At 40.4% G+C, this 27,289-nt stretch overlaps 1 protein-coding gene and 1 long non-coding RNA gene across 3 annotated transcripts; one reads left to right on the top strand and one right to left on the bottom strand.

Annotated features, from left to right (window-relative positions):
* Nucleotides 1-15,877: 15,877 nt before the first annotated feature.
* LOC141410357 (uncharacterized) lies at nucleotides 15,878-22,698 on the bottom strand. Its single transcript, XR_012435216.1, has 2 exons — nucleotides 22,648-22,698; nucleotides 15,878-16,328 (listed from the first exon to the last, which is right to left on the bottom strand). It is a non-coding gene; the product is annotated as an uncharacterized lncRNA (long non-coding RNA).
* A 412-nt stretch (nucleotides 22,699-23,110) lies between these two features.
* On the top strand, nucleotides 23,111-25,766 carry HMGB2 (high mobility group box 2). Of its 2 annotated transcripts, none has more exons than XM_045393057.2 (5): nucleotides 23,111-23,197; nucleotides 23,809-23,978; nucleotides 24,257-24,402; nucleotides 24,476-24,650; nucleotides 25,226-25,766. In XM_045393057.2, the coding sequence occupies exons 2-5, from the start codon at nucleotides 23,829-23,831 to the stop codon at nucleotides 25,385-25,387; spliced, it is 633 nt and encodes a 210-aa protein (XP_045248992.2). In that variant the 5' UTR covers nucleotides 23,111-23,197; nucleotides 23,809-23,828; the 3' UTR covers nucleotides 25,388-25,766. The 2 variants fall into 2 exon arrangements, with proteins under 2 accessions (XP_045248992.2, XP_005556369.3); XM_005556312.4 differs by having other exon boundaries at nucleotides 23,111-23,223.
* The last annotated feature ends 1,523 nt before the right edge of the window (nucleotides 25,767-27,289 follow it).

Here is a 27,289-nt window from a genome sequence, read left to right as displayed (position 1 = left end):
ACTCCTGGGCTCAAGCAATCCTCTCTCCTCAGCTTCCTGAGTAGCTGAGACTACAGGTGTGCACCAACACACCTGGCATATATATACACATATATATATATACACACACACACATATATACACACACAAATGTATATATATACACACACACACACACACATATATATATATATATATATTTTTTTTTTTTTTTTTTTTTTTTTTTTTTTTTTGCGGGGGGTAGCAGGGGGCGGGGGAAATGGGGTCTTGCTGTGACCAGGGTCTCGTATTCTTGATTTCTTGAACACAATTGATTCCTAAAGCCCATTTTCAAAGCACAATCTTTTAAATTGCTTTTTTAACCCTTGGATTTGCAGTAATTTAATCAAGCTGTTTCTCTACTCCAACCCCAAAAGAAGGTGTAGCCTTTATAATAAGAATCCCCATTATTTGATAATAAAAATACATTACCCTTCTATGAATGAAGCTAATATTTGAGTATAACATGACAGATAAAGCCATGGTCAGAACATATGAGATTAACAAATTAAAATCAACCTGATAGTGAGTGACCCTCAAGAGCTTGTGAGCAATCCGCATGAATCCAAGATGTTTGTACAGTACTTACATAGTTTCCTCCTTTGGTCCTATAGGTAGACAAAAACAATATACAAATGGATAGGATTTGGCTTATCCACACTGTCCAACTAGGCCTAGCAGTAACAATTTAAAGCTAAAATGTTAGTGCTTTGTAACATACATGAAACTTGGGTATAGGATGAGTCTTGCCCTGTAGACCTAGCTGAAAAATGTAGTATAAGCAGCAAATAATTGATGTGCCTCTCATGTGTTTTTTCCCTATGATCATATCTTTTTAAAATTAGGGCTTGCATATGCTATAGAAATCTGGTGGTTTTGTAGGGGCTACATATGAGAGAGCTAAGGTGCTGCTATCTGCTCTCTGAGGATTGTGTCTGCTAAGGTCCTCCTTGCCTTCTATTTACTAAGGTCTCTGAAGCCTTTGTAGGTTTGTGGAGCCTAGTCTGATCTATGAAGCAGGGGTTTAGCTTACTTAGGGCAGCCGGTAAGGCCCATCTGTTTTCCGGCATTTTTTTTTTTTAGACAAGGTCTCGCTCTGTTGCCCAGGCTAGAGTGCAGTGGCATGACCACAGCTCACTGCAGCCTCCTAGGCTCAAATGATTCTCCCACCTCAGCCTCCCAAGTAACTGGGACTACAGGAGAAAACCACCATGCCTGGCTAGTTTTTTAAAAACATGTTTTATAGTGATGGGGTCTTACTATGTTGCCCAGGCTGGCCTCAAACCCCTGGGCTCAAGCTATCCTCCCACCTCAGCCTCCCAAAGTGCTGGGACTACAGGTGTGTGCCACCATGCCCAGCCTCATCTGCTTTTAAGAGGCTGTTTGCTGAGATTCATGCATGTTTGCTTAGGGCTAGCAGGGTCCTCTAAAAACAGCTATTTGTCTATTATTACAAATTTCAGTAGTCCCCCAAAGTGAATGAATTCATAAGACCTAAGATTTAAAGATGCTTACAGATAGCACAGCAAACTGTATAACTGTAAAAAATCTGTCTGATTGCAGAATAGAAGCCTCAAAGACCAAGGTCAAGGATTCACATGGTTTGTGCTCACAAAAGCACCATAAAAATTTAAAGCTACCTATACAGCTGACTCTAAAAGTCTCAGTCCCTCTGCATGTTCGATCTCCCATCCACCTCCTTTTTGTTGTCTTATTTCTTGAGGATTTTGGCTAATGCACCAGATGTTATGACCATACAGAAGCTCATTAAATAATATGAAGCAATTGAGAAATAAGACCAAAGACATCACATATAGAGAATAAACATCCCCTCTATTACTGATGAAATAAATATTAGAGAATTGACTTGTTCAGCAGGCAAGTGAACTTCCTAATACTAAGCCCCAGGATTAGAGAGAGAAATCTTTCAACCAAAGGCCATACTCACACTGAAATTTGAAAAATAACACCTGGATGAAGATAACAGAATGTGTGATTCCTGAAGGCAGCTTGCTCCTAAGAGAAAAGGGGAAGAAAATGGCTGGACTAGATATATCCAATTTCTTTTCCCGAACTCTACTTGATCATTCACTCCAACTCCCTTGTGAGCTGTTACAAAAATTGCTGCTATAAACACTCCAGTATGTTTACTGAATTATTTTTATATACATGAGCATTTCTGTGAGCGTAGACCTAGGAGTAGAATTGCTGGGACATAAATGTGTCTATGACCAGCTTTAGTGGATGAAAATTATTTTCCAAAGTGGTTGTAACAATTTAGACTTTGACCAGCAGTGTATGAGAGTTAGATGCTCAATATCCATGCCAAAACTTTATATTAGTTTTTAAAGTTTTATCCATCCTAGTGGTGTGTAGTGGTATCTCATTATGGTTTTAATTTATATTTCTTTGATTATTGTTATTAAACATTTTTATGTTTATTGGCCATTTTTTTATCCTTTTTGTAAAATGCCTGCTCAAGTGTTTTTGACCATTTTATACAAATGATGTATTTTTCTTATTGATTTGTAGGAAGTCCTCATATTTTCTGGGTATGAGATCTTCACTGGATAGATGTATTGCAAATATCTTCACCCACCCTGGGGTTGGCCTCTGCACATCCATAATCATGTCCTTTGATGATCACAAGGTCTTAGTTTTAATAAAGTCTAATTCATCCTTTTTTTCCTTTTGGTTAGTGCATTCTGTGTCCTGCTTAAGAAAATTTTATCTCCTGGAAAGATACTGAAGATATTCTCCTCTATTATCCTCTAGAAGCTTCAGTGTTTGTCTTTTACATTTAGGACTATCATCTACCTAAAACTGTTATTTGTATATGATGTGAAGTAGCCATTCAATTTAAATTTTTCTGTGTGGATTTCCAATTAACCTAGCACCATTTATTTAAAAATATCATCCTTTCCCAACTATACTGTACTAAGACTTTTGTCATAAATCAAGCGACTTTCTATGTGTGTCTTTTCTGTTCCCTCGGTCTGTATGCCTGTTGTCTCACCAATATCACACAGCTTAACTATTGCCATTTTCTGATAATCTTGATATCCAATATCTTGATGTCTGGTCTTCCAACTTAGTTGCTCTTCAAGATTATGGTCTTTTCTTGGCCCAATGCATTTATACACAAATTTTAGAATCACCCACATTCCTTAAAAACCTGCTGAAAATTATATTAGGATTGCATCCAATCTACCCAGCAATTTGGAGTTTTTAAACAACGTTTTTTATTTTACTTTATATCTTACGTATACCATTACTTTACATATTACATTTTTTTTTCTTTCTGGTCTTTATACTTTTGGGGGGAAAGGAGGGCTTTATTACACTGGAGAGAACTATCAATACATCAATACACATTTGAATAGAAACGTGATGGTGAATCTCCTTGTCCCAATCCCAATCTCAGGAAAAACTTACTTCTACATTTCACTTTAAATATAATGTTTGCTGTAGGGCTTTTACATATATCTTTTATCAAATTATTGATGATCCCTTTTACTACTTTGCTAAAAGTTTTAAAAATTATAAATTGGGGTTTAACTTTATCAAATGTTTCTGCATCTTGGGATGACTGGATGATTTTTTTTCATTCCATTAATACAGAAAATAACATTGATGTTTATTTTCTATTTTCTTTTTTTTGAGATGGATTCTCCCTCTGTCACCCAAGCTGGAGTGCAGTGGCGTGATCTAAGCTCACTACAACCTCTGCCTCCCTGGTTCAAGCGATTCTCCTGCCTCAGTTTCCCAAGTAGCCGGGACTACAGGCACATGCCACCATGCCAGGCTAATTTTTGTATTTTTACTAGAGACATGGTTTTACCATGTTGGCCAGGTTGGTTTCAAACTTCTGATCTCAAATGATCCACCTATCTTGGCCTCTCAAAGTGCTGGGATTACAGATGTGAACCACCATGGCTGGCCTTTTTATTAATTTTTGAATGTTAATCTTGCATTTCTGGAAGAATGCCAGATGGGACATAATGTCATCCTTTTTGAAACTTGATGGATTTATTTTATCAATAATTTGTTCAGGATTGTTGTATGTATCTTCATAACAGAGACCTGCCTGTAATTTACTTTCCTTGTAAAGTATTTGTCAAGTATTGTTGCCAACACAGTTGTTAGATTTAGCAAATAAAAATATGGGAAACCCAGTTAAATTTGAATTTAAAGATAAACAATGAATAATTTTTACTATATCTTGTGAAATATTTTATATTAAAAATTATTCATTATTTATCTAAAGTTCAAATTTAACTGGGCAACCCTAGTTACCAAGATTTTGCTTACTTCATAAAACAAGTTCAAATATTTCCTGTTTTGTATTTCCTATTTTGTATTGAAGAGTTTGTGAACTTTCCAAATATGTGATAGAATTTTTTTTTTTTTTTTTCCAGACAAAATCTTGCTCTGTCTCCCAGGTTGGAGAGCAGTGGCACGATCTCGGCTTACTGCAACCCCCACCTCTTGGTTCAAGCAATCCTTCTACCCCAGCTTCCAGAGTTGGTGGGATTATAGGCATACACAAGCATGCCTGGCTACTTTTTGTATTTTTATTAACAGTAGAGATGGGGTTTTGCCATGTTGGCCAGGCTGGTCTCCAGCTCCTGACCTCAAGTGAGCCACCCGCCTTGGCCTCCTAAAGTGCTGGGATTTACAGATGTGAGCCACCATGCTCAGCCTGTTTAATAGAACTTATAAGTGAAGCAAAACATGCTGAGAATTTTCTTTGTGGGAAGGTTACATACAGGCTCAATTTGTTAATAGATAGAGGAACATTCAGGTTTTCTATTTCTTCATCTGTCAGTTTCATTAAGATGTTGATATGGTTTGGATCTGTGTCCCTGCCCAAATCTCATGCTGAATTGTAATCCCCATTGTTGGAGGTGGGGCCTGGTGGAAGGTGACTGGATCATGAGGGCAGTTTCTCATTAATGGTTTAGCACCATCCCCTTGCTGTTCTCATGATAGTGATTTCTCATAAGATCTGGTTGTTTAAAAGTGTGTAACACTTCCCCCTTCCCTCTCTCTCTCTTGCTTCTGTTCCTGCCACATATGACAACTGTTCCTGCTTTTCCTTCCACTATGATTGGAAGCTTCCTGAGGCCTCCCCAGAAGTAGAAGCCACTATGCTTCCTGTACAGCCTGCAGAACCATGAGCCAATTAAACTTCTTTTCTTTATAAATATCCCAGTCTTAGGTATTTCTTTATAGCAATGCGAGAACGAACTAATACAGAATGTGTTTTCAAGAAATTTGTCTATTTCATCTGAATTTTCAATTGGATTGTCCATGATATTTCTGTTTTTTTGTTTGTACATTTTTGAGGAGGGGATCTTACTATGTTGCTCAAGCCGGTTAAAAACTCCTAGGCTCAAGCAATCCTCCCATTTCAGCCTCCCAATAGGTGGTAGGATTTCTAGTTATCTTGATTTGCTGAGTCTTTTATGAAATATTCTTTTTGTTTTTAGTAGTATTATCGAAACAAATTTGACTTTGTCTGCTATTAGAGAAGTGATATCAGCTCTCTCTGGTTAGTGCTTTTATGATAAACTTTTCCATCCTTTCTCTTTCACCTCTGTGCCATTTTTATGGCATATCTCTTTAAACAGCATATGATTGGGTTTTTGATTTTGTAACCAGTCTGACAATCTTGGTCTTGGTATACTTACTCAATATATTTGAATTTAAAACTACCACATTACATTTTTATTTGTTCTCTTTGTCCTATTTCATTTTCTTATTTCCCACTTTTTTTTTTTACAAATTATTTTCATCTTTCAATGTCCCCCTCCAGTAGCTTGTTATTATAGTTTTTAAAATTAAACTTTTACTCTTGAGATAATTGCACATTGTCATACAGTTGTAAGAAACATTACAGAGAGACACTGTGTTGTCTTTACCTCGTTTTCTCCAATGGCAATATTTTGCAAAACTGTAGTACAGTATCATAACCAGCAATTGACATTGATACAGTCAAGATACAGAACATTTCCATCACCACAAGGATCCCTCAAATTTCCCTTTTATAGCCTCACCCACTGCCCTCCCGTCCCCACTGCCTCCTGAACACCTGGCAACCACTAAACTGTTCTTTATTTCTATAATTTTGTCATTTCAAGACAAAATATTCAAAAAAGCATGGGCTTATATAGTACATAAACTTTGAAATTTTTTTTTTTCTTTTTTGAGACGGAGTCTCGCTCTGTTGCCAGGCTCCAGTGCAGTGTTGCGATCTCAGCTCACCACAACCTCCACCTCCCGGGTTGAAGTGATTCTCCTGCCCCAGCCTCCGGAGTAGCTGGGACTACAGGTGCGCACCACCACACCCAGCTAATTTTTGTGTTTTTAGTAGAGATGGGGTTTCACCATGTTGACCACGATGGTCTTGATCTCCTGACCTCATGATTCACCCACCTCAGCCTCCCAGAGTGTTGGGTTATAGGCGTGAGTCACCGCGCCTGGCCTGGAATATTTTTTTTTTCCCCCACTGAATGTAACTCCCTGGAGATTCATCCAGGCTGTTGCATGTATCAGTAATTTGTTCCTTTTTATTGCTGAGTAGTATGGTATGGATTTGGAACAGTTTGTTTAGCCATTCACCCAGTGAAGGACATCTGGGTTGTTTCCAGTTTGGGGATATTATGAATAAAGCTGCTATAAACATTAATGTACAGGTTTTTTTGAAAATGTAAGTCTGTATTTTTCTTTCTTTTTTTCTCCCTATTTACTTTTGGAGAAAGTCCTTCATTTTTCTGAGGTAAATATCCAAGAGTACAATTGCTGGGCTGTGGGGCAGTTTCATGCTTAGGTTTTTAAGAAATTGCAAACTATTTTCCACAATGGCTGTATCATTCTACATTCCCAGTAGCAATGCGTAAGTGATCCAGCTTCTCTGCATCCTTGCCAGTATTTGGTGTTGTCACTATTTTTATTTTATCCAATCTGATAGGTGTGTGGTGATATGGCATGGTGTTTTAATTTGCATTTCCCTAATTGCTAATGATGTTGAATATCTCATTTGCTTATTTGCCATCTGTAAACCATCTATGGTAAGTTTTTATTCATGTCTTCTGTTTATTTTCTAATTGGATTTTTATTGAGTTTTGAGAGTTCTTTATATATTACAGATATCAGCTCCTTGTCAGATGTGTGGTTTGCAAGCATTTTCTTCTAGTCTGTAATTTGCCTTTTACTACTCCTAATGCTTTTCACAGAGGAAAATTTATTAGTTTAGATAAAGTTCAGTTTTTCCTTTTATAGATCATGCTGTTGCAGTATGTTAAGTCTAAGAACTCTTTCTTCACGCTTGGATCCCAAAGATTTTCTCCTATGTTTTGTCTAAAAGTCTCATAGTTTTATATTTTACATTTAAGACTATTTTCTATTTTGAGTTAATTTTTGTATAAGGTGTGAGGCTTAGGTTTAGTTTATACACTTCTTTATTACTATAACTGTCTTTTATCAGTTGTAGATAAATCTTGGCTATTATATCTTCAAATATCCCTTTCCCCTATTTTCTCTCTTTATTTTCTGTGTCTCGAGTTACATGAATGTTAGAAGTCACACCGTTGCATTTATTTCTGATGGTCTTTTTTGTAGTTTGCACTTTCCCAATTCTCTGTGCTTCTGACTGTTTTTTACTTATCTACCTTCCTTTTCTTATACAAGAAGCTCTGTTTACTTTTTTAAAAAAATAATGCTCACTCTTCCTTTTATTCATACAGTCTTTCTAGGATTATTTTCCTTCTTCCTGAAGTACATAATTTAGTAGTCCCTTTAGGGCTAGTATGTTGATAGTCTCTCAATTTTCCTTAAGATTTTTATTTGCCCATATAGCTTTTCTGAGACAAGGTCTTGCTCTATTGCTCAGGATGGAGTGCAGTGGAATGAGATCGTAGCTCATTGCAGCCTCAATCTCCTGGGTTCAAATGACCCTTCTGCCTCACTGTCATGAGTAGCTGGGACTACAGGTGCCTTCCATCATGCCCAGCCGACATTTGAATTTTTTGTAAAGATGAGTGCCCCATTATATTTCCCAGGCTGGTCTTGAACCCCTGGCCTCAAACAATCCTGCCTCAGCCTCCCAGATTGCTGGGATTACAGACCTGAGCCACCACACCTGGCCTGCTCATATTCTTGCAGTTCAAGAATGGCAGTTATTTTCTCTCAGCACTTTATATTATAGGTATTTTTCTACTGTTTTCCAGCTTCCATTGTTGCTGCTGAGAAGTCTGCCATCAGTGTAACTGTTTTCCTTTGTAGGTGAGCTTTCTTTTCTCTCTTGCGTCTTTTAAAATTATTTTTCGGGCTGGGCATGGTGGCTCACACCTGCAATCCCACCACTTTGGGAGGCCTAAGCAGGCAGATCACCTGAGGTCAGGAGTTTGAGACCAGCCTAGCCAACATGGTGAAACACTGTCTCTACTAAATATACAAGAATTAGTTGGGCATAGTGGTGCACGCATGTAATCCCAGCTACTCGGGAGGCTGAGGCACAAGAATCACTTGAACTCAGGAGGAAGAGGTTGCATTGAGCCAAGATGGTGCCACTGCACTACAGTCTGGGTGACAGAGCGAGACTTTGTCTCAAGAAAAAAAAAAGTGTATGTATATGTGTGTGTGTATATATATGTATATATATGTGTATATATATGTATACATGTGTGTGTGTGTATATATTTTGACTGCATATATATCTGCATATATATCTTCAAGTTCACCTTGAAGTTGTCTGTCATGGATTTCTTTTTATTAAGCTACTTGGGTTACTTTATGCTCCTAAATTTGAATTCATATCATTCACAATGAAAAAAATGCATCAAGAATATTAAAATAGTGCCACTTTGTGCTTTTCTCTATTCTTTTTCTAGGACTAATCAAACATATTGCAATATTGATAAACATTATTCTATTTCCAATGTTTCTCAGTTTTGTTTTTAAAATATTTTTCATCTCATTCTTCTGTGATTCAGTCTAACTAATTTTTTTCAGCAAAATATGGTATTTTTAGCTTTATCTAATCTGTGTAGCTCATTCATTAAGATTTCAACAACTGTTTTTTTCTTTCTCAAAGATCCATTTGGTTGTTTTCAGAACTTTTTTGTCATTCCTGATAGATACCTGCTGCTTCCTCATCTTTGTCATTTCATCCTTTTTCTTATTAAAAATGTTTGTATTCTGAATCTAACAATTGTAAATATCTGAATTACTTGGATGTTCAATGGTGGCTTGCTTCTTCATGTACCTGGTCATCTCTAATTTTGTACTTATATTTATTCCATCAGTCTGTAATATTTCTAAAGTAAGATGCTTTCCCTCAGTAAGGATTTCCACCTGTTTCTGCCAAGAGACAAGGTATGCTACTAACATGCTACCATTTTAGTTTATTGAAAGAGTCCCAGCTTAATGTAGTATCCAGTTTGGTTTCCTTTCCTTTTTGTGGGCCTATAGGTAAGGATTACAATTCAAACTTCTGCTTTGGGTATTTGTTTTCATGGCTAATTTGCTTCCCAGGTTTACTTACCACTCAAATTACCATGCTTGAGTCTAGCACATGATTGGCATCCCTACCAATCCTCATCCTCTGCCCCCACACTCTTGACTTATTTTGGTGTCAGGGAAAATTCCTTAGATATTTTTCCCGGTTTCTGTCATCCTAGGAATGCAGTAAAAATCTATTTCGAATTAATTTTGAGGGGATCATAAAAATATCTGAGTATCTGGGTCACCAGAGTGATGAAAGCTGCAATCATACATCACTCTTTTACATGGAAAGACAGAAAAAAAAAAGGCCAGCTTGGAATGTGAAGATTGCTTTCAAATAAAATTACTGTCCTTCATTCATTCATTCATTCATTCTGATTCAAACTTATAGGGACTTATGTACCAAATGCTTTGTTAAGGGAGAAGAAAAGGAGCATGTCTCTACCCTCTGGAGGTCTAGGCAAGGATACAGATACTAAACTAATAGGCTAACAAATATATATATATATATAATTACAGATAGTGATGAATGTTATAACCAGTGATATAAGAGGAAGTTGGGTAGTAACTTTATATTTAAGCTTAAACCTGAAGTGAAAGAGCCAGCCACGATGAGAGAGAAGATAAGAGCATTAAACACAGAAGCAATAGTATGTGCCAAAGTCTTGAGGCAAAAAATATTTTGGTGTTTGACAAACTAAAAAATAGTTCTATATAGCTATAGTATAGGGAGTGAGAGTGAAAGTGGTAGGGGATGCAGTCAAAGAGATAGGAAGAGGGCAGGCTATGCAGGGCATTGTATGCAATGATAATGTATTACATTTTATTTGGAATTGGAGGCCATTCAAAGATTTTATGCTGGAAAGTGGATTAACCTGTTTCATGTTTTGAGAACACTCTGGCTATTCTGTGGAGGATGCAATGTTAAAGCCAAAAGTCTCTGGAATCAGGTAGACCAGTTCAGAGTCTATTGCTATAGTCTGGATAAGAAATTATTGTGGCTTGAGCTTGTGTGATGATAGTAGAGATGGAGATAAGTGGATGGTTTCAAAATATATCCTGGTGACAGAATGGAAGATTTTTTTTTTTTTTAAATAAGCAAAGTGGCTCTGCAGAAGATCACATGCATAACTGGACATGTGGCTTTAACTTGTATCTGAAAGGCTATCATCTCACTACAGCTTTCTTGGTGATAGAGCCCTCTTGAGCTTCTTTAGATATAAGTGTCAAAATATGGAGCCAGCACAGGTAGAGAGCTGTAGGGAAAAACCGTGGTCTTTCTTTAGTTAGGGGGAAATCCAAAATAGTTAAAACTTGAGTGACCAAATACTTACTGCTTATCTCAGTTTTCTGATGAGTTACTGTAATGAAATAATCTAGTCCAGAAATAAATGACTTGTCTTGGGGTTGCTATGCAAAAGAAGAAAAAAATGCTATTAAAAAAGTTATTAGTCAATGGCTGCATATAATAGAATACCTACCTAACTGTATTATTATGAGTTTATTTTTCTGACATATAAGAAGACTGAGAGAAGATGGTTACTGGTATTGGTTCAGTAGTTCAATTAATGTCCGGGTTGATGTCTACGATTTTCTTACCCTTCTCGAATGCTACTGAGAATAGCTTTCTCATGATTGGTTTGAATCTGCAATAATTTATCAATAACTTGTTTATAATCAAGGTATTTTTTAAAGTAAGAAAAAAGGAGAAAATGGGTTTTGGGTAATTAACAGAGTTCTGAACAACAAACTAGATTTAAGAATTTTAGACAAAGGAATAGAACAAGACCATGCTACTTTATAGTTTTCAAACAGATGAAGTTTTTCAGAAGTTAACAGTAATGAGTTATTGATATGAACTATAAGTTTAAAAACACCTATTAACCTAGAAAATAATATTTAATGAATATTTAATAATCATTACATTGAAAAATTCATCCAGTAAATATTTGAGCCTATGCATATGCATAGCACTGTACTAGGCCTTATGAGAGATGTAAAAACATGATATTACTTCCTGCCTTCAAGAAACTCCTAAACAAGAATTTTTGGTATTATATTTTATATTTTATAACACTCTTTCATAGGTGTTCTTTCTTTTGAAATTTATAACTCCATGCATTAGGCAGATAAAATTTTTACCTGGTGAAGAAGTTGAGACAGACCCTGCTCTTGTCTCTCTGGCCATTACCACTTCAAGGTTCATTTCTTGGCTGAGGGCTTTCTCCAAAGCTGTGGAAGGCAGCTCTGTCCTTGTGTGATCAGGGCAATTTGGAAATGCCTGGGAATTAACAAACTCCCACTCTAGCAGCCTTCACCCAGTGACTGGAAAGATTTGTTATGTAGATACCCCAGCTCGCTTGGCCTTCAGATGGGATAACTTTGAGGCCTGTGTTTTCCCAGAGTTTTCTCATGGGATTATGCTGCAGTCATTACAAGTGGTAGCTGGCTTGATACCGCACCCTTTATTGACTATTTTCCCTTCTTTGTCTCGCTTCCCCACCTCCTACTGGTGTTTCCTGCACCTCTTAGATAAACTATTTGCAACAAAATCCTTGTCTCAGGTTTCTAGTGAGTATTTCCACTAGGTTATTTCCCCTAATACCTGCCCCGAAAGTGCCTAGCTTAATGAGGGGGGCACACGATTCAAATCAAGCCAGTTGGAATCATTCACAGGGAATTTTGTCCAGTCTGAAACAGTGAGAAAGGAACTCTCTTCCTTCATCTTCCTTTCATTTTGGTTTTGGAGTAGTGTCCGGCACAAAGTAGAAACTTAATATTTCTGGAATATTTAATGAATCCAATTCCTACAATTTCTTTCCTGTCAACCCGCATTCGTCATCAGCCATTAATTTAAAAATGTATGAAATAATGTTGCTATAGCATATCATAGTGTCACTGCATACTGTAGCAGTTAAGTGAATGGACTCAGGAGCTAGACTGTTTGAGATCTAAACTCTACCACTTGCCAGTTGTTTGACTGTGCTGGTTATTTGTCTGTTGTCTGTCAGTTCCATTCTCATTCTTTTACTCTCTCTATATTACAGAGTACTGGAATCCTAAAAATCGTTTCCCAGATTCACTTGCCAGTTTGTTTCCAGTTCAGTTCTGTTAATGGGAGATTCAAAGCCAAGAGGATGGAAGGCATTTTTTCTTTTACTCTAGCTCCGGCCTCTGCAGTGCTGTGCTCTACTACCCTGACTCCAGGAGTGGCCCGAGCAGGGTGAAGGATGCATAATCCTCAATTATGCATAAGCGCATTTTTTTCAGTCTGATTAGAATTCCAGGCTTTAAAATTAGATGTATATTTTGAAAAGTGTATCTGAAAATTTCATAGTTTGTGAATATATTTTTAAATACAGTCAAAATACTAAGCCCAGTAACAACACGATTTAGAGGACAAAGTTGTAAATATGCCACCTTTATATGAGTATTTACACAAGAATTTTCAGTTTTAAGTCGTTATCAATCATTGAATTGATATAAGGTCAATATAGTATTAATATATCACAAATTTACTTTAGCAGAAAACACCTACACAAAAGCAGATACAAAGTTATTTTCAGCCAGGCACAGTGGCTCACGCCTGTAATCCTAGCACTTTGGGAGGCCGAAGCAGAGGAATCATTTGAGGTTAGGAGTTTGAGACCAGCCTGGCCAACATGGTGAAACCCCACTCTACTAAAAATACAAAAATCAGCTGGGCATTGTGGCGCATGCCTGTAATCCCAGCTACTTGGGAGGCTGAGACAGGAGAATCACTTGAACCTGGGAGGCGGAGGCTGCAGTGAGCTGAGATGGTGCCACCGCACTCCAGCCTGGGCAACAAAGTGAGACTCAGTCTCAAAAATTTACAAAAGGATGATTTGCTAGTATATGAAAGTGACAGATATTCATCTGAATATGGGCCAAATGAACAATTCTATTACAATTCAAGAACAAAACAAGGCTGGGTGTGATGGCTCATGCCTGTAATCCCAGCACTTTGGGAGACTGAGGTGGGTGGATCATGAGGTCAAGAGATCGAGACCATCCCGGCCAACATGGTGAAACCCCGTCTCTACTAAAAATACAAAAATTAGCTGGGCATGGTGGCACGCGCTTGTAGTCCCAGCTACTTGGGAGGCTGAGGTAGGAGAATCGCTTGAACCTGGGAGGCAGAGATTACAGAAAGCTAAGATTGCACCACTGCACTCCAGCCTGGCGACAGAGCGAGACTGTCTCAAAGGAAAACAAAAAACAAAAAACAAAAAAACACCACAGAGACTCTTATGGGGTCAGACCCTTGTAACAATTTAAATCTACTTATTCTTCCTACCCTTTATGCCATCGTTGTCATAGATTCTACTTGTCCAGTTTATAAAAATCCACAAGACATTATTATTGCTGTTTTAAGAAGGTAATACTCTTTTAAAATTTACGTAATTACCCTTGATTATGCTCTTTTCCTCCTCCTAAGGATTTGAGATTATTTTCCTTAAGTAGGATTCCTCGCAGTGAATTCTCTCAACTTCTCTTTGTCCAGAAACATCTTTATTTTGCTGTAATTCTTGAAAGCTTTTTCCCTGGATATGGAACTTGAGGTTAGCAATTTTTTTTTTTTCCTTCAGCGATCTAAAGATGTCATTCTATGGGATTCTGGTTTCCCTAGTTCTGTTGAAGAATCAGCATTTAGACTTACTGTTGCTGTTTTGAATTATTTTTCCTTTTTCCTCTGGTTCCTTTTAAGATTTTCTGTCTTTAGTTTTCAATACTTTATTTATATATTATGATGTGGTCCAGATGATATCTTCTACTAGAGATGGTTTGACTTTTGCAATATTCTACCTATTGCTAACAGGGAGAAAGTTAAAGGATTATCTCAATCCAATTAGAGATTGAGCTGTGTCCAGGCTAGGCTGCAAAGTTTTAGTAAGACCCTTCCATCTGTGGCTTATTTCTGTTGCTCATACATTAAGACACTATCACACAGTCTTTTGATTAAGGGATTGACAGTCTGTGTCTCCTTAGCCCTTAAAGACTATGAAAAATTCATTTCTGTTCTTTGGAGGGTTTGAACTTGTGTCTCTACACTCCTGCCTAAACAAGTTCAAAAAATGTCAAATGTCTTTAGGAAAAGACAATGATAAGTTTGTGGCAGACCCCTCCCTCCAGCTGGACTTTTGTCCACTAAACACTGTGAAACACTGGGACATTTAGCTTTGTCTTTTAGAAGCTTCTGGCACAACTCTCTCGTCTCCCATACCACCTTGGCATTCAGCTAATCTGTGGAAAATGGGCCATTATGGATATTTCAGAGTCCTTTAGTTTCCAATTGATTGTGCTAACGCCCACCAATACAACTGACAGATGCTTGCTGGAGTCTCTTTCATTTAGTCAAAATCCTTTTACCTAGGCCAAGTTAGACTGACTTCAGTTCCATGCCTAAAATCTACAAAATGTTTTCAAAACTCATCAGCATACCTAGGAAGGGCTCTTTCCGGTCTGGAATTTTAATTTGAGTTATTTTTTGGTTGCTTCAACAGATCTCCAAAGTATTTTCAACATGATTTTTGCAACTTGTCATTTTTTTTCTAATTGTAGTAGAGGATTTTAGAACTAAGTAACTTTCTTGTGGACATTTAGCTGCTGCTTCTTCTAATTATTATTTTTGAGACAGAGTCTCACTCTCTATCCCAGGCTGGAGTGCAGTGGCTCAGTCATAGCTCACTGTAGCCCCTGTCTCCTGTGCTCAAGCGAGCCTCTTGCCGTCAGCCTCAGTAGCACAGACTGCAGGCACACACCACCAAGCCTGGGTAATTTTTCTTTTTTTAGTAGAAAGGAAGTCTCACTATGTTGCCCAAGCCGGTCTGGAACTCTTTAGCTCAAGCAATCTGCCTGTCTTGGCCTCCCAAAATGCTGAGATTACACGTGTGAACTACTGCACCTGGCCAGTTTACCATAACTCACAAAAATAGTTGTTTAAATAGGAAAACAAAATATATTTGACTAATTGTTTTGCATTGAAAATGTTAGCATCAGAATGAGAGGTTTTCATTCCTTCCTAACCTGTGCTTCACTTCTTCAAAAACAGTGTTATTTCAGTAAATTGAATTTCTGGGGTGAGTGTACAGTTAGGCTTCTGAATTGGCGATCTACCCAGTAGTGGATGTGCCTGTTTCATAATACTTCAGTAGGCTGATCCTTCCCCTCTCACAGCTTTTAAAACAATTTGAAAATATTAAGCACCAACGTAAGATTTGTCTTTGAGAAACTGGGTGCAGAGTAACAGTTTTTGGGTTTTTACATTATAAAACTCTAGAAAGCAATTATTTTATATGCAACTAACTTTTTATAAAGTATACTTAAGGTTGGCTATGAGTTAATAATTATCAAAACTTTTTATTGCTTTGCAGAAGGGCTTAAAAAAATAAGTGTATATTCACTTTCCATCAGTATTTTCCAATCTGGTTTTGTCCGGAATTGGTGGGTTCTTGGTCTCGTTGACTTTAAGAGTGAAGCCGCTGACCCTCGCAGTGAGCGTTACAGTTCTAGAAGATAGTGTGTCCGGAGTCTGTTCCTTCAGATGTTCAGATGTGTTCGGAGTTTCTTGCTTCTGGTAGGTTCATGGTCTCGCAGGCTTCAGGAGTGAAACCACAGACCTTCGCGGTGTTATACATCTTAAGGCGGGGCATCTGTAGTTGTTCGTTCCTCCCGTCTGCAAGTATTCATTCCTCCCGGTGGGTTCGTGGTCTCGCTGGCCTCAGGAGTGAAGCTGCAGACCTTCCCGGTGAGAGTTGCAGCCCATAAAGGCACCATGAACCCTAAAAAGCGAGCAGCAGCAAGATTTATTGCAAAGAGCAAAAGAACAAAGCTTCCAAAGCCTGGAAGAGGACCCAGCCAGTTGTCTCTGGCTCCCTCACAACCTGCTTTTATTCCCTTATCTGGCCCCACCCACATCCTGCTGATTGGTCCATTTTACAGAGAGCTGATTGGTCCATTTTGACAGGGTGGTGATTGGTGCGTTTACAATCCCTGAGCTAGACACAGAGTGCTGATTGGTGCATTTACAATCCTTTAGCTAGACACAGGGTGCTAGACAGAAAAGTTTTCCAAGTTCCCACTAGATCAGTTAGATACAGAGTACTGATTGGTGCATTTACAAACCTTGAGCTAGACACAGAGCGCTGATGGTGCATTTACAATCCTTTAGCTAGACACGGAGTGCTAGACAGAAAAGTTCTCCAAGTCCCCACTAGATTAGCTAGATACAGAGCACCCATTGGTGCATTTACAAACCCTGAGCTAGACACAGAGTGCTGATTGGTGCATCTACAGTCCTCCAGCTAGACATAAAAGTTCTCCAAGTCCCCACTATACCCAGGAGCCCACCTGGCTTCACCTAGTGGAGCCCACACTGGGGCTGCAGGCAGAGCTGCCCAACGTGCCCTCACTCCTCAGCCCTTGGGCAGATGGGACCGGGTGCCAGGGAGCAGGGGGCGGCGCCCATCGGGGAGGCTCTGGCTGCGTGGGAGCGCACCACAGAGGTGGGGCTCTGACCGGCGGGCTGCAGGTCCTGAGCCCTGCTGCGGGGGTAGGCTGCCGAGGCCCTGGGAGAATTTGAACTTGGTGCATGTGGGCCGCCAGTGCTGGGGGACCCAGCAGAATCTCCGCAGCTGCCGGCCTGGGTGCTAAGCCCCTCACTGCCTTGGGCCTGTGGTGCCCTCCGGCAGCTCTGAGTGTGGGGCTCCCCGAGCCCGCACCCACCGGACCTTGCACTGGCCTGTGAGCGCTGTGGTAAGCCCGGGTTCCTCTCCCTCTACACCTCCCCGCAAGCAGAGGGAGCTGGCTCCAGGCGTCGGCCGGGGCTCCCGCAGTGCAGTGATGGGCTGAAGGGCTCCTCAATCGCCCCCAGAGTGGACGCCGAGGCAGAGGAGGTGCTGAGAGTGAGGACTGCTAGCACATTGTTACCTCTGTTTGATGACCACAGATTATGAAAAGTCAAGTTTTTAGGAAAACTAAATAAATGCTAGGAATTTCAATAACTGGCATTAACACAGATCATTCCTGTCAGATTATTACAACTGCTCTAGATAAATTCCAGTTTATCAACAGAATAGCGATTTAGAGGTGTTAGAGGACTACTTTGGAAACAGCTTCACTAACTCATAGTTTATTGCCTAATGTTTATATTTTACAATTCATGAGATGCTGAACTCAGACAAAGTTTGGCAAGTAAAGTAATATACTGATATCATCTGGCAGGGAAAAATGCTGGTAAGGTTATTTTAATTAAAGAATAGGATGACTGAGCAATACTGTGTAATGTAAAGTTTAGTCTACATTATTATATTTGGGCTATCAACTTTATCCTAATGCTGTTTTGATTTTAAAACTTATTTATATCTTTTGGGACACGGTTTTGCTCTGTCGCCTAGGCTGGAGTGCGGTGGTGTGATCACGGTTCACTACAATCTCAACTTCCTGGGCTCCAGCTATCCTCCCACCTCTGCCTCCTGAGTAGGCAGGACCACCAGCACATGCCAACATGCCTAGCTAATTTTTGTATTTTTGGTAGAGATAGGGTTTCGCCATGTTGCCCAGATTGGTCTCAAACTCCTGAGCTCAGAGTCTTGCTCTGTCACCCAGGCTGGAGTGCCATGGTGTGATCTTGGCTCACTGCAACCTCCGCCTCCCTGGCTCAAGCAATTCTCCTGCCTCAGCCTCCCAAGTAGCTGAGATTACAGGCGCACGCCACTACGCGTGGCTAATTTCTTTATTTTTAGTGGAGATGGGGTTTCTCCATATTGGCCAGGCTGGTCTCGAACTCTAACCTCAGGTGATCCACTTGCCTCGGCCTCCCAGTGCTGGTATTAACAGGCGTGAACTACTGCGCCTGACTTCATTGGCACTCTTATAGTCAAGGGATTTCATATGACCCAAGTTACTTATTCTTTAAAATGAAATTATAATTTCCTGACTGCCCAACTGCATAAGTTAAAATGTATTATTTTCCCACACTGTGATCACATATTCACAGAATTATAGAATCATATGATTTAAGAGCTGAATTCTACCTTGGAGATTATCCCATAAACTTCAATTTATTGTCTATCAATCTAAGGCCTAGAAAAGACCAGGCACGGTGGCTCATGCCTATAATCCCAGCACTTTGGGAGGCCTAGGCAGGTGGATCACCTGAGGTCAGGGGTTCGAGACTAACCTGACCAACCCGTCTCTACTAAAAATACAAAATTACCTGGATATGGTGGCGCATGCCTGTAATCCCAGCTACTTTCGAGGCTGAGGCAGGAGAATCGCTTGAACCTGGGAGGCAGAGATTGCAGTGAGCCAAGATCATGCCATTGCATTCCAGCCTGGGCAACAAGAGTGAAACTCCATCTGAAAAGGCCTAGAAATGCTAAGTGAACCATTCAAAAACACAAGCCCTGGCTGGGTTCTAATTTACGCATTTTTAAAAAAATGAAAAACACAACTATTTTCCTCTATATTATTTTGATACATGTTTCACCTTGATACATGTTTTAGAAATGTGTATCATTTTAATAGAAATAAATTTGTGGACTTTTTAGAATATATACAATTGATATGTTCTTGAAAAAGTGGCTTTAAAACTTTTTGAGACATACAATCTTACTTGGCATTTAGGACTGCAACAGGATTAAAACAATGAGAAACACATTTAGTATTAACTCTTTAATGGACATTTTAGTTTTCTGATAAAGTCATAATAGTGTGGCAAATAATAGTATAGTGAACTGGCCTTATGTTTTGAGTGTGTGTATTTAATTCATCTTTTGAGAATTAAATTTAGGACTAGATTTTTTGTGCTACCAGATTCTGTATATATTTTTCACACAAAAAATGGGCTTGTTCTGTAACCAAAAACTGTATGTGATCTCAGCTAAGCCTTATTTCTTTTATTACTTTACTGTGCCTCTTAATGGTACTTTTAAGTCAGGAAGTGTGTTATAAGAGTGAAGTCTTGGCAGCGATGGTAAAAGTAGGTTAAATATAGAAATGTTTTCCTTTTCTCTGCTGTTATGGAGAAGAGAATGGTAATTGATATTAGCAGGGGTGGTTCCTTCCCTGCTTCCTTGTGGGCTGTAAGGAAAGGATCAGTTCCATGCCTCTCTCCTTGGCTTGTTGATAGCCATCTTCTTCCTGTGTCTTTTTCACATCATCTTACTTCTATGGCTGTCTCTGTCCAAATTTCCCCTTTTGATAAGGACATCAGTCATACTGGATTAGGGGCTCACCCTATTGCAGTGTGAGCTCATCTTAACTAATTATTTCTGCAGTGACTATATTTCCAAGTAAGATCATTTTCCGAGATACAGGGTGTTAGTTAGGACTTCAACATAGAAAGTTGGTGGGGGGAACACAATTCAACCTATAATCCTTAGGTGAGCTGAGCATCTACTCTTAGCTTACCCTTGTGGCCCTTTGCCTCTCCTAGGCATCAACTACTGGGAAGTGATTAAAACATCTTTCTGGGTCAGGTGCGGTGGCTCACACCTGTAATCCCAGCACTTTGGGAGGCTGAGGCAGGTGGATCCTGAGGTCAGGAGTTTGAGACCAGCCTGGCCAACATGGTGAAACCCTGTCTCTACTAAAAATACAAAAATTAGCTGGGCATGGTGGCATGCGCCTGTGATCCCAGCTACTCAGGAGGCTGAGGTAGGAGAATCGCTTGAACCTGGGAGGCAGAGGTTGCAGTGAGCCGAGGTTGAGCCACTGCACTCCAAAAAAAAAAAACCTTTATGAAAAATAGTACCCCAAATCCAATCAGTTGCTAGTTTAAGTGATGGAATAGAAAGAAAAGAGATCTAAGAATCATGATTCTTAGAAAACAGAAGTGCTAGAATAGAATGTAAACTTCAGTTAGTGGCTCTGATTTTGGATGTGAATAAATTCACTATTTGCATTACAGTAACATTAAAAAAAAGCAGGTTGTGAAGCCATCCTATTAAATTATACAAATAATGCAAAATTCCTCAAGTGAAATAAAACTTTAGTGAACATTAAAAAGTTGATTAGCTTGTAGTGAGAGATTATTCATGTAAATAAGTGACTCACATCTATTACCATTGTCCCTTTGACTACAGTTTCGGACTCATAGAAAAGAATGAACCCAGTGAATTGATTTCTAACCTTACCTCATTTATACCACGCTATCAACACCGCTATCTAATGTGGAAACCTAATTATTTCATTTTCCCCAGTTTTCCACTGGGGAGATAAGGACTAAATTCCTTTATAAGCTGCAGGTTGAGTACCATCATCATTAAGTTCCTGTAATACTGAACTACTACTAATTGATCCCCAAACAAGCCAGGCTCTCTCAAAGGCCTTTCTGTTTTTTGTTTCCCTCTGCTTGAAATTCTCCAATCCACCTCTACTCAAATGCTACTTTCACAGAAGGGTTTTCCTATTTCCCTACACAGTCTTTAGGTGACTGTCTTATGCTCTCATTAATGAACAATTTTAACTAATGTTGTACTGTTTCCTATTTTTGTCTCTCTACACTAAATTTTTGAGGGCACAGGCTATGACTTTTCATCTTTGTATCTCGACTGCCAAGCTCAATGCTTGGCATATTCAATATACAGTTCTTGAATAAAGGCCCAGTTTTTATATAAACACAGCTTACTTTATGCCATAATTTAAAAAATTCTAAACATAAAACTTAAAAATACATTTTAAAAGTGTAATGCATTAGTGTCTCACTAACTGATATTTGAATAAAGTAGTATGAATTACTTATTTGGATTTTTGGGTGTTTTTGTAACTGATTTTGTAGGTATTGCAACTTAAGGCAGAAAAGAGAATGTTATCAGCTAAGGATTATGCTTAACAAAATTCTGGGACACTTAAATACAAGAAAATACATTTTTTTCCTGTTTGAAAAACCGCCACTTTATTTTTTTTGTGGTAAAACATACACAACATAAAAGTTACCATTTTACCCATTCCTAAGTGGCATTAAGTATACTCACAATGTTGGACAACCATTATCCATTTCCTAGGAAAATACATTTTTTTAAGATCTCATTTTTATTAGTAAACATAGATAAACAACTGCTGGTTTTCAAGTACTATTATGATAACCATATATAAGCCAAAGAGCATAGTCTAACAAGTGCCAATGAACTTACGGAAAAATTAAGACAAAATATTTAAATTTATTGAGTCATGCAACCTATATGTCAAAAGTGGGGGGAACCCCTCAAAACTAAATACCACAGAAATAGTACACCAGGATGTCAATTAAAGTCCTCTACCTTGGGAAAAGCAGCTTGTGACGCTGGTAAGCAGTAAGGTAAGGTAGCTTTGGCGCGCTCTCCCTATACTAACACGGAGGTTCTTAACCCGCGCTTGGAGGAGCCTGTAAAATGTGGCGATATGCCGTTTGGAGGATCTACGCAACTGGGGGTGGAGTAGGGAGCATGCATTGCTTTTATGCGAGTCTCAATTTTTAAAAACTATCACACTAGTAGGATGAGGCAGTGAATGCCCAGGCGAAGGCCAGGCCAGCCAAAGACAGGGAAGCCGCCGGACTCCGAGCTACCGGCGCAGCGCTGCGGTGTGCGGCGTGGGGGCCCAGGCGCTTGGGGATTGGAATTCCGGACCCGGCAGGAGGGGGCGGGGCCGGGGGGACAAGGCGCCGCCTCCGCCCCTTCGGGACCCGGAGGGTGCCCTTGTTTACCTCCCAGTATTTGTCACCCGAGACAAAGAGGGAAGGAAGGAGGGGCCTTCTGAGGGAAACTCCCTCGGCGGGAAGCACCTACTTTCAGAACGTTTTGTAACACCCCACGGGACGCGGCAACGGCTCCCTCCCGCCCCCCCCCTCGCCCTTTCCGAGGTTCCCTGCCTTGACTTCCCCGAGTTCTACGCCAACCTCAGCAACAGCGGGAGGAGCTGGGCAATCGGTTTTGCAGGGCAAACTCCAGGCTCTCCCCATTTATTATTCTCTGGGCGGCTCAGGGGAGACTCTGCAGGGCCACAGAGCAGAGCGACTACAGCTCCCAGGAGCCAACACTGCAGGGCTGAGCCGAGGCGGGAGACAGACAGGACCTAAATGGTGGTCGGAGGAAGGGCAAAGCGGACCTCTGCTGTTACCTTAGCGCCAGCAAACCGAGCCGCCGCCGTCGCCAAGCCAGGAGACCAACCCCCTGTCTCCCGACTAGGTTTTTTTAAATCTGGCGGGGCTTTCTCTCCCGAGCCAACCACTCCCACCGTTTACAGTCCCAGCCAGTCAGCGTGAGGCCCGCCATTTTTCAAACCCTCTTCCCGCCGCCAATCAGGATCGAGCAGTACATTCCTCTCCTGACCGGTTCTAACGGGTCTGGGAGTTAACGACCTGGGCGACCCACCGAACCTGCTAGGCTGGGGCGTGGAGGGCGGGTCTGGTAAGACCCTGACCAATCGTTAGCCGCCGTGGCAAGGGGGCGGGGACTATCTGGGTTTGAATAATCGTCAGAACCAATCAGAGAAGTGGGGATGTGGCCTGTGGCCTAGCTCGTCAAGTTGCCGTGGCGCGGAGAACTCTGCAAAACAAGAGGCTGAGGATTGCGTTAGAGATAAACCAGTTCACGCCGGAGCCTGGTGAGGGAAGCGTCTCTGTTGGGGTCGGCCGCTCTGCAGGACTCTGAGGAAAAGCTCGCACCAGGCAAGAATACCCTCCAATACCCTCGGGTTCGTGGACCTGCCTTTCCCCATTCCCTCAGAGCCTCTACTCGGTCTCGGCGCTGTGGCTCTCGGTGTCTGACCCGGCGAGCGGCATTTGGGGTGCGGGCCGGCGAGGGCCGGGGCTGTAGAGGGCCGGCGGGCAGTCGGAAGAGGCGGAAACTGCCCCCGCCCGGGCCCGGTTCTGGGAGTTTTCAATGTCGGTCACGAGGTGATTAGCGATTGAGTGAGGCTCGCGACGTGAAAGCCGGGGGACATTTCTGTCAGGAAAGGCGTCTTGAGGGCGCTTGCGGAGTCGCCGGACTAGTTGAAGGGCGGGAGGCGGCGTCTCGGGCCCCGGGAGCCACTTGCTGGGCGAGCGTGAGGAGTCGTCAGCCGCGGCCGCTCGGGCTGGGAGGAGGAGGAGGAGGAGGGTGTGCGCCGGGGCGGGGGCGCGGGCGGCCGCCCTCGGGAGGACGCCCTCGGGAGGAGGGGGGCGCGGGCAGGGCGGGAGCGGATTTGGGCGGGAAGCGGAGCCCCGCCAGCGCCCGCCCTGGCAGCTGCGGGCTCCGCACCGACCCGCCGGCTTCCCCTCTCCCCCCTCCGCCCCGTCAGGTGGACGCCGATCTGTCACCATGGGTAAAGGAGACCCCAACAAGCCGCGGGGCAAAATGTCCTCGTACGCCTTCTTCGTGCAGACCTGCCGGGAAGAGCACAAGAAGAAACACCCGGACTCTTCCGTCAATTTCGCGGAATTCTCCAAGAAGTGTTCGGAGAGATGGAAGGTGAGGCGGGAGAGGGGGTGCAGGTGTGGTTTTCGGCCAGGAGGGCCTTAGGCAGGTAGGTAGTAGGCAACTCGAGAGCTTCAACTTTGCCACCCCCGATGACTCCCCTGAATATCTTAAGAGTTTGAGGCAGACGATTTTAGGTTTTTACTTACATAAGACTTCGAAAGCAAAATGCAGTTAAGGAAAATGTGCTCCTTAAAGATGATCTTCTCGTCTTTGGGTGTTTATAGGTAACAATTTTGCCGTATTCTTGGCGCTTATTTTTATGTCCACAGACCATGTCTGCAAAGGAGAAGTCGAAGTTTGAAGATATGGCAAAAAGTGACAAAGCTCGCTATGATAGGGAGATGAAAAATTACGTTCCTCCCAAAGGTGATAAGAAAGGGAAGAAAAAGGATCCCAATGCTCCTAAAAGGCCGCCGTAAGTTTAAAATAAACCAAATTGCCCCTTGGATTTTTCCTTCAGTTTATTAAGCTCTGTTGCTTCCTTTCAGATCTGCCTTTTTCCTGTTTTGCTCTGAACATCGCCCAAAGATCAAAAGTGAACACCCGGGCCTATCCATTGGGGATACTGCAAAGAAATTGGGTGAAATGTGGTCCGAGCAGTCAGCCAAAGATAAACAACCATATGAACAGAAAGCAGCTAAGCTAAAGGAGAAATATGAAAAGGTACATTGTCATCTTACTTTTTTAAAGCTGTGATTAAGACTAGGTATAGGGAATAACTAGAAAACTTGGGAAATTTAGTTAATCTTGTATTAATTAACGGTTGTCAGCTATGTTTTGAAAAGGCCTAATGAAAATTGTACACTTAAACACAAAGTAATCAAACCTTCCTTTTGAATGAAACCAGTGTTTGTAGCACTAGTATATTCCTGCAGACAGACTTGTAGTTACTGTGTAGTCTTTTTTTTTTTTTTTAAAGCAGATGGTCAAATAAATTGTTTTATGTATATATATATAAAATATGAAGGTACAGCAGGGACTATGGCACTGTGTGTGAGGTAAAAGAGTATTGTTAGTGAAAGTACTGATACTGCTGTATTGCAACCCTTGTCATTTTACACCATTAACTTGTTAAAGCCTAGAGGGATAAGTGCTCTTAACACTTAGACTGGCTACCTTTTGGACAGTTATCAGGGTTATTGGTCAATCATCTTCGATTGTTTACAAGTAAGTGGTTTTCACAGTTGAGTAATGACACCGGATGCTTACTTTATTTTTTTTTTTTAACAATATTTCAGGATATTGCTGCATATCGTGCCAAGGGCAAAAGTGAAGCAGGAAAGAAGGGCCCTGGCAGGCCAACAGGCTCAAAGAAGAAGAATGAACCAGAAGATGAGGAGGAGGAGGAGGAGGAGGAAGAAGATGAAGATGAGGAGGAAGAGGATGAAGATGAAGAATAAATGGCTATCCTTTAATGATGCGTGTGGAATGTGTGTGTGTGCTCAGGCAATTGTTTTGCTAAGAATGTGAATTCAAGTGCAGCTCAATATTAGCTTCAGTATAAAAACTGTACAGATTTTTGTATAGCTGATAAGATTCTCTGTAGAGAAAATACTTTTAAAAAATTGCAGGTTGTAGCTTTTTGACGGGCTACTACATAGTTAGATTTTACAGCTTCTGATGTTGAATGTTCCTAAATATTTAATGGTTTTTTTAATTTTTTGTGTATGGTAGCACAGCAAACTTGTAGGAATTAGTATCAATAGCAAATTTTGGGTTTTTTAGGATGTTGCATTTTGTTTTTTTAAAAAAAATTTTGTAATAAAATTATGTATATTATTTCTATTGTCTTTGTCTTAATATGCTAAGTTAATTTTCACTTTAAAAAAGCCATTTGAAGACCAGAGGTGTGTTGATTTTTTTTCAGTATTTCTGCCTAATAGTTCTTAGACACAGTTGACCTAGTAAAATGTTTGAGGATTAAAAGAAAACCAAACATGCTCATATTTGCAAAATGTTCTTTAAAAGGTATATGTGGAATTCAGTGAACTTTGTAAGAATTTATGCAGTTTTACAGAACGATTAAGTTTTATACTTGACATTTCTGTTTGTTCATTAGCTAACTTGTTCCTCAGGAATTTTTTTTTTTTTTTTTTTTTTTTTTTTTTTTTTGAGATGGAATCTCACTCTGTCACCCAGGCTGGAATGCAGTGGCACAATCCCAGCTCACTGCAACCTCTGCGTCCCAGGTTCAAGTGATTTTTCTGTCTCAACCTCCCTAGTAGCTGGGGGTACAGGCATGTGCCACCAAGCCCAGCTAACTTTTTTGTATTTTTAGTGGCCTCATGTTGGTGAGGCTGGTCTTGAACTGACTTCAAATGATCCGCCCACCTCAGCCTCCCAAAGTGCTGGGATTAACAGGTGTGAGCCACTGCGCCTGGCCCAGTATATTGTTTAACAACAGTTTATTTTGGGTGAGAAATTCTCTTTAATGTGAAGAAGAAAGCTAGAATGTGAATTCATATCTAAAAGGACAAACTGAAAAAAAATTCAGTAACAAGATTAAGTTTTCTGCTATTAAGTTGAGCTATTTCAAGATAGAATACCAGATTAGGTTTCGAATTACAGTAGTCCCTCCTTATCTGTGGGGTGTAAGACCCACAGTGGATGCCTGAAGGTGCCAAGAGTACTGAAGCCTTGTTTTTTCCTATACATAACTGATTAATTTATAAATTAGGCACAGTAAGAGATTAACAGCAATAATGAGAACATTTATAACTAATAAGTTATGTGAATGTGGTCTCTGAAAATACTGTAGTGTGGGAAAGTGAAACAATGGTAAGGGAGGACTACTGTGTATCTTCATTTTGGTCTTAAGCTTTAGAATTATGGGTAACTAAAACCGTTTGAGATGTTATATTCCATGACTAATTTAAACTTACCTAGGAATTGTATTATTTATGGGGAAGGCAGTTATTTTAAAAATGCTTGTTTAAGGAAGCCGTTGCTGTATTTGAATTAAGATAACTTTCAGTAGAGATTATTAGCGAAGGTTGACCAGGTTCGCTACGTGCTTATAGAAGTAAGCTAGTTGTTGACAATTTTAGAGTTAAATTTGACAGTCTTGGTTACCTACCAAACTTTAAGATAGAAGTCAAGATTTCTGTTACCCAACCATGAGAGCTTTGGTTGTCTTATGTCATATTTGATAAGGATAGTCCTCTGTTAAAATAGTGAGATATTAGAACAAATGGACTTAAGTAAAATCTTCAGTCATCTTTGTGATTGCCCTCTATTATATTCTGAGTGGGAGAGGCCTCCCAAAGCCATGAAAGAATTGATAAATTGGCCTACCTAAAAAT

This window comes from Macaca fascicularis, chromosome 5 (genome assembly GCF_037993035.2).
Source record: "Macaca fascicularis isolate 582-1 chromosome 5, T2T-MFA8v1.1".
Classification (NCBI taxonomy): domain Eukaryota; kingdom Metazoa; phylum Chordata; class Mammalia; order Primates; family Cercopithecidae; genus Macaca; species Macaca fascicularis.
Note: the sequence above shows the minus strand (reverse complement) of the source record. Positions and strands in the feature narration are given on the sequence as shown.

Coding starts and splice junctions, on each gene's coding strand:
- HMGB2 (XM_045393057.2), top strand. CDS start 23,829: ATGGGTAAAGGAGACCCCAACAAGCCGCGGGGCAAAATGTCCTCGTAC. Junction 23,979..24,256: donor AGTGTTCGGAGAGATGGAAG/GTGAGGCGGGAG, acceptor TTATGTCCACAG/ACCATGTCTGCAAAGGAGAA. Junction 24,651..25,225: donor TAAAGGAGAAATATGAAAAG/GTACATTGTCAT, acceptor ACAATATTTCAG/GATATTGCTGCATATCGTGC.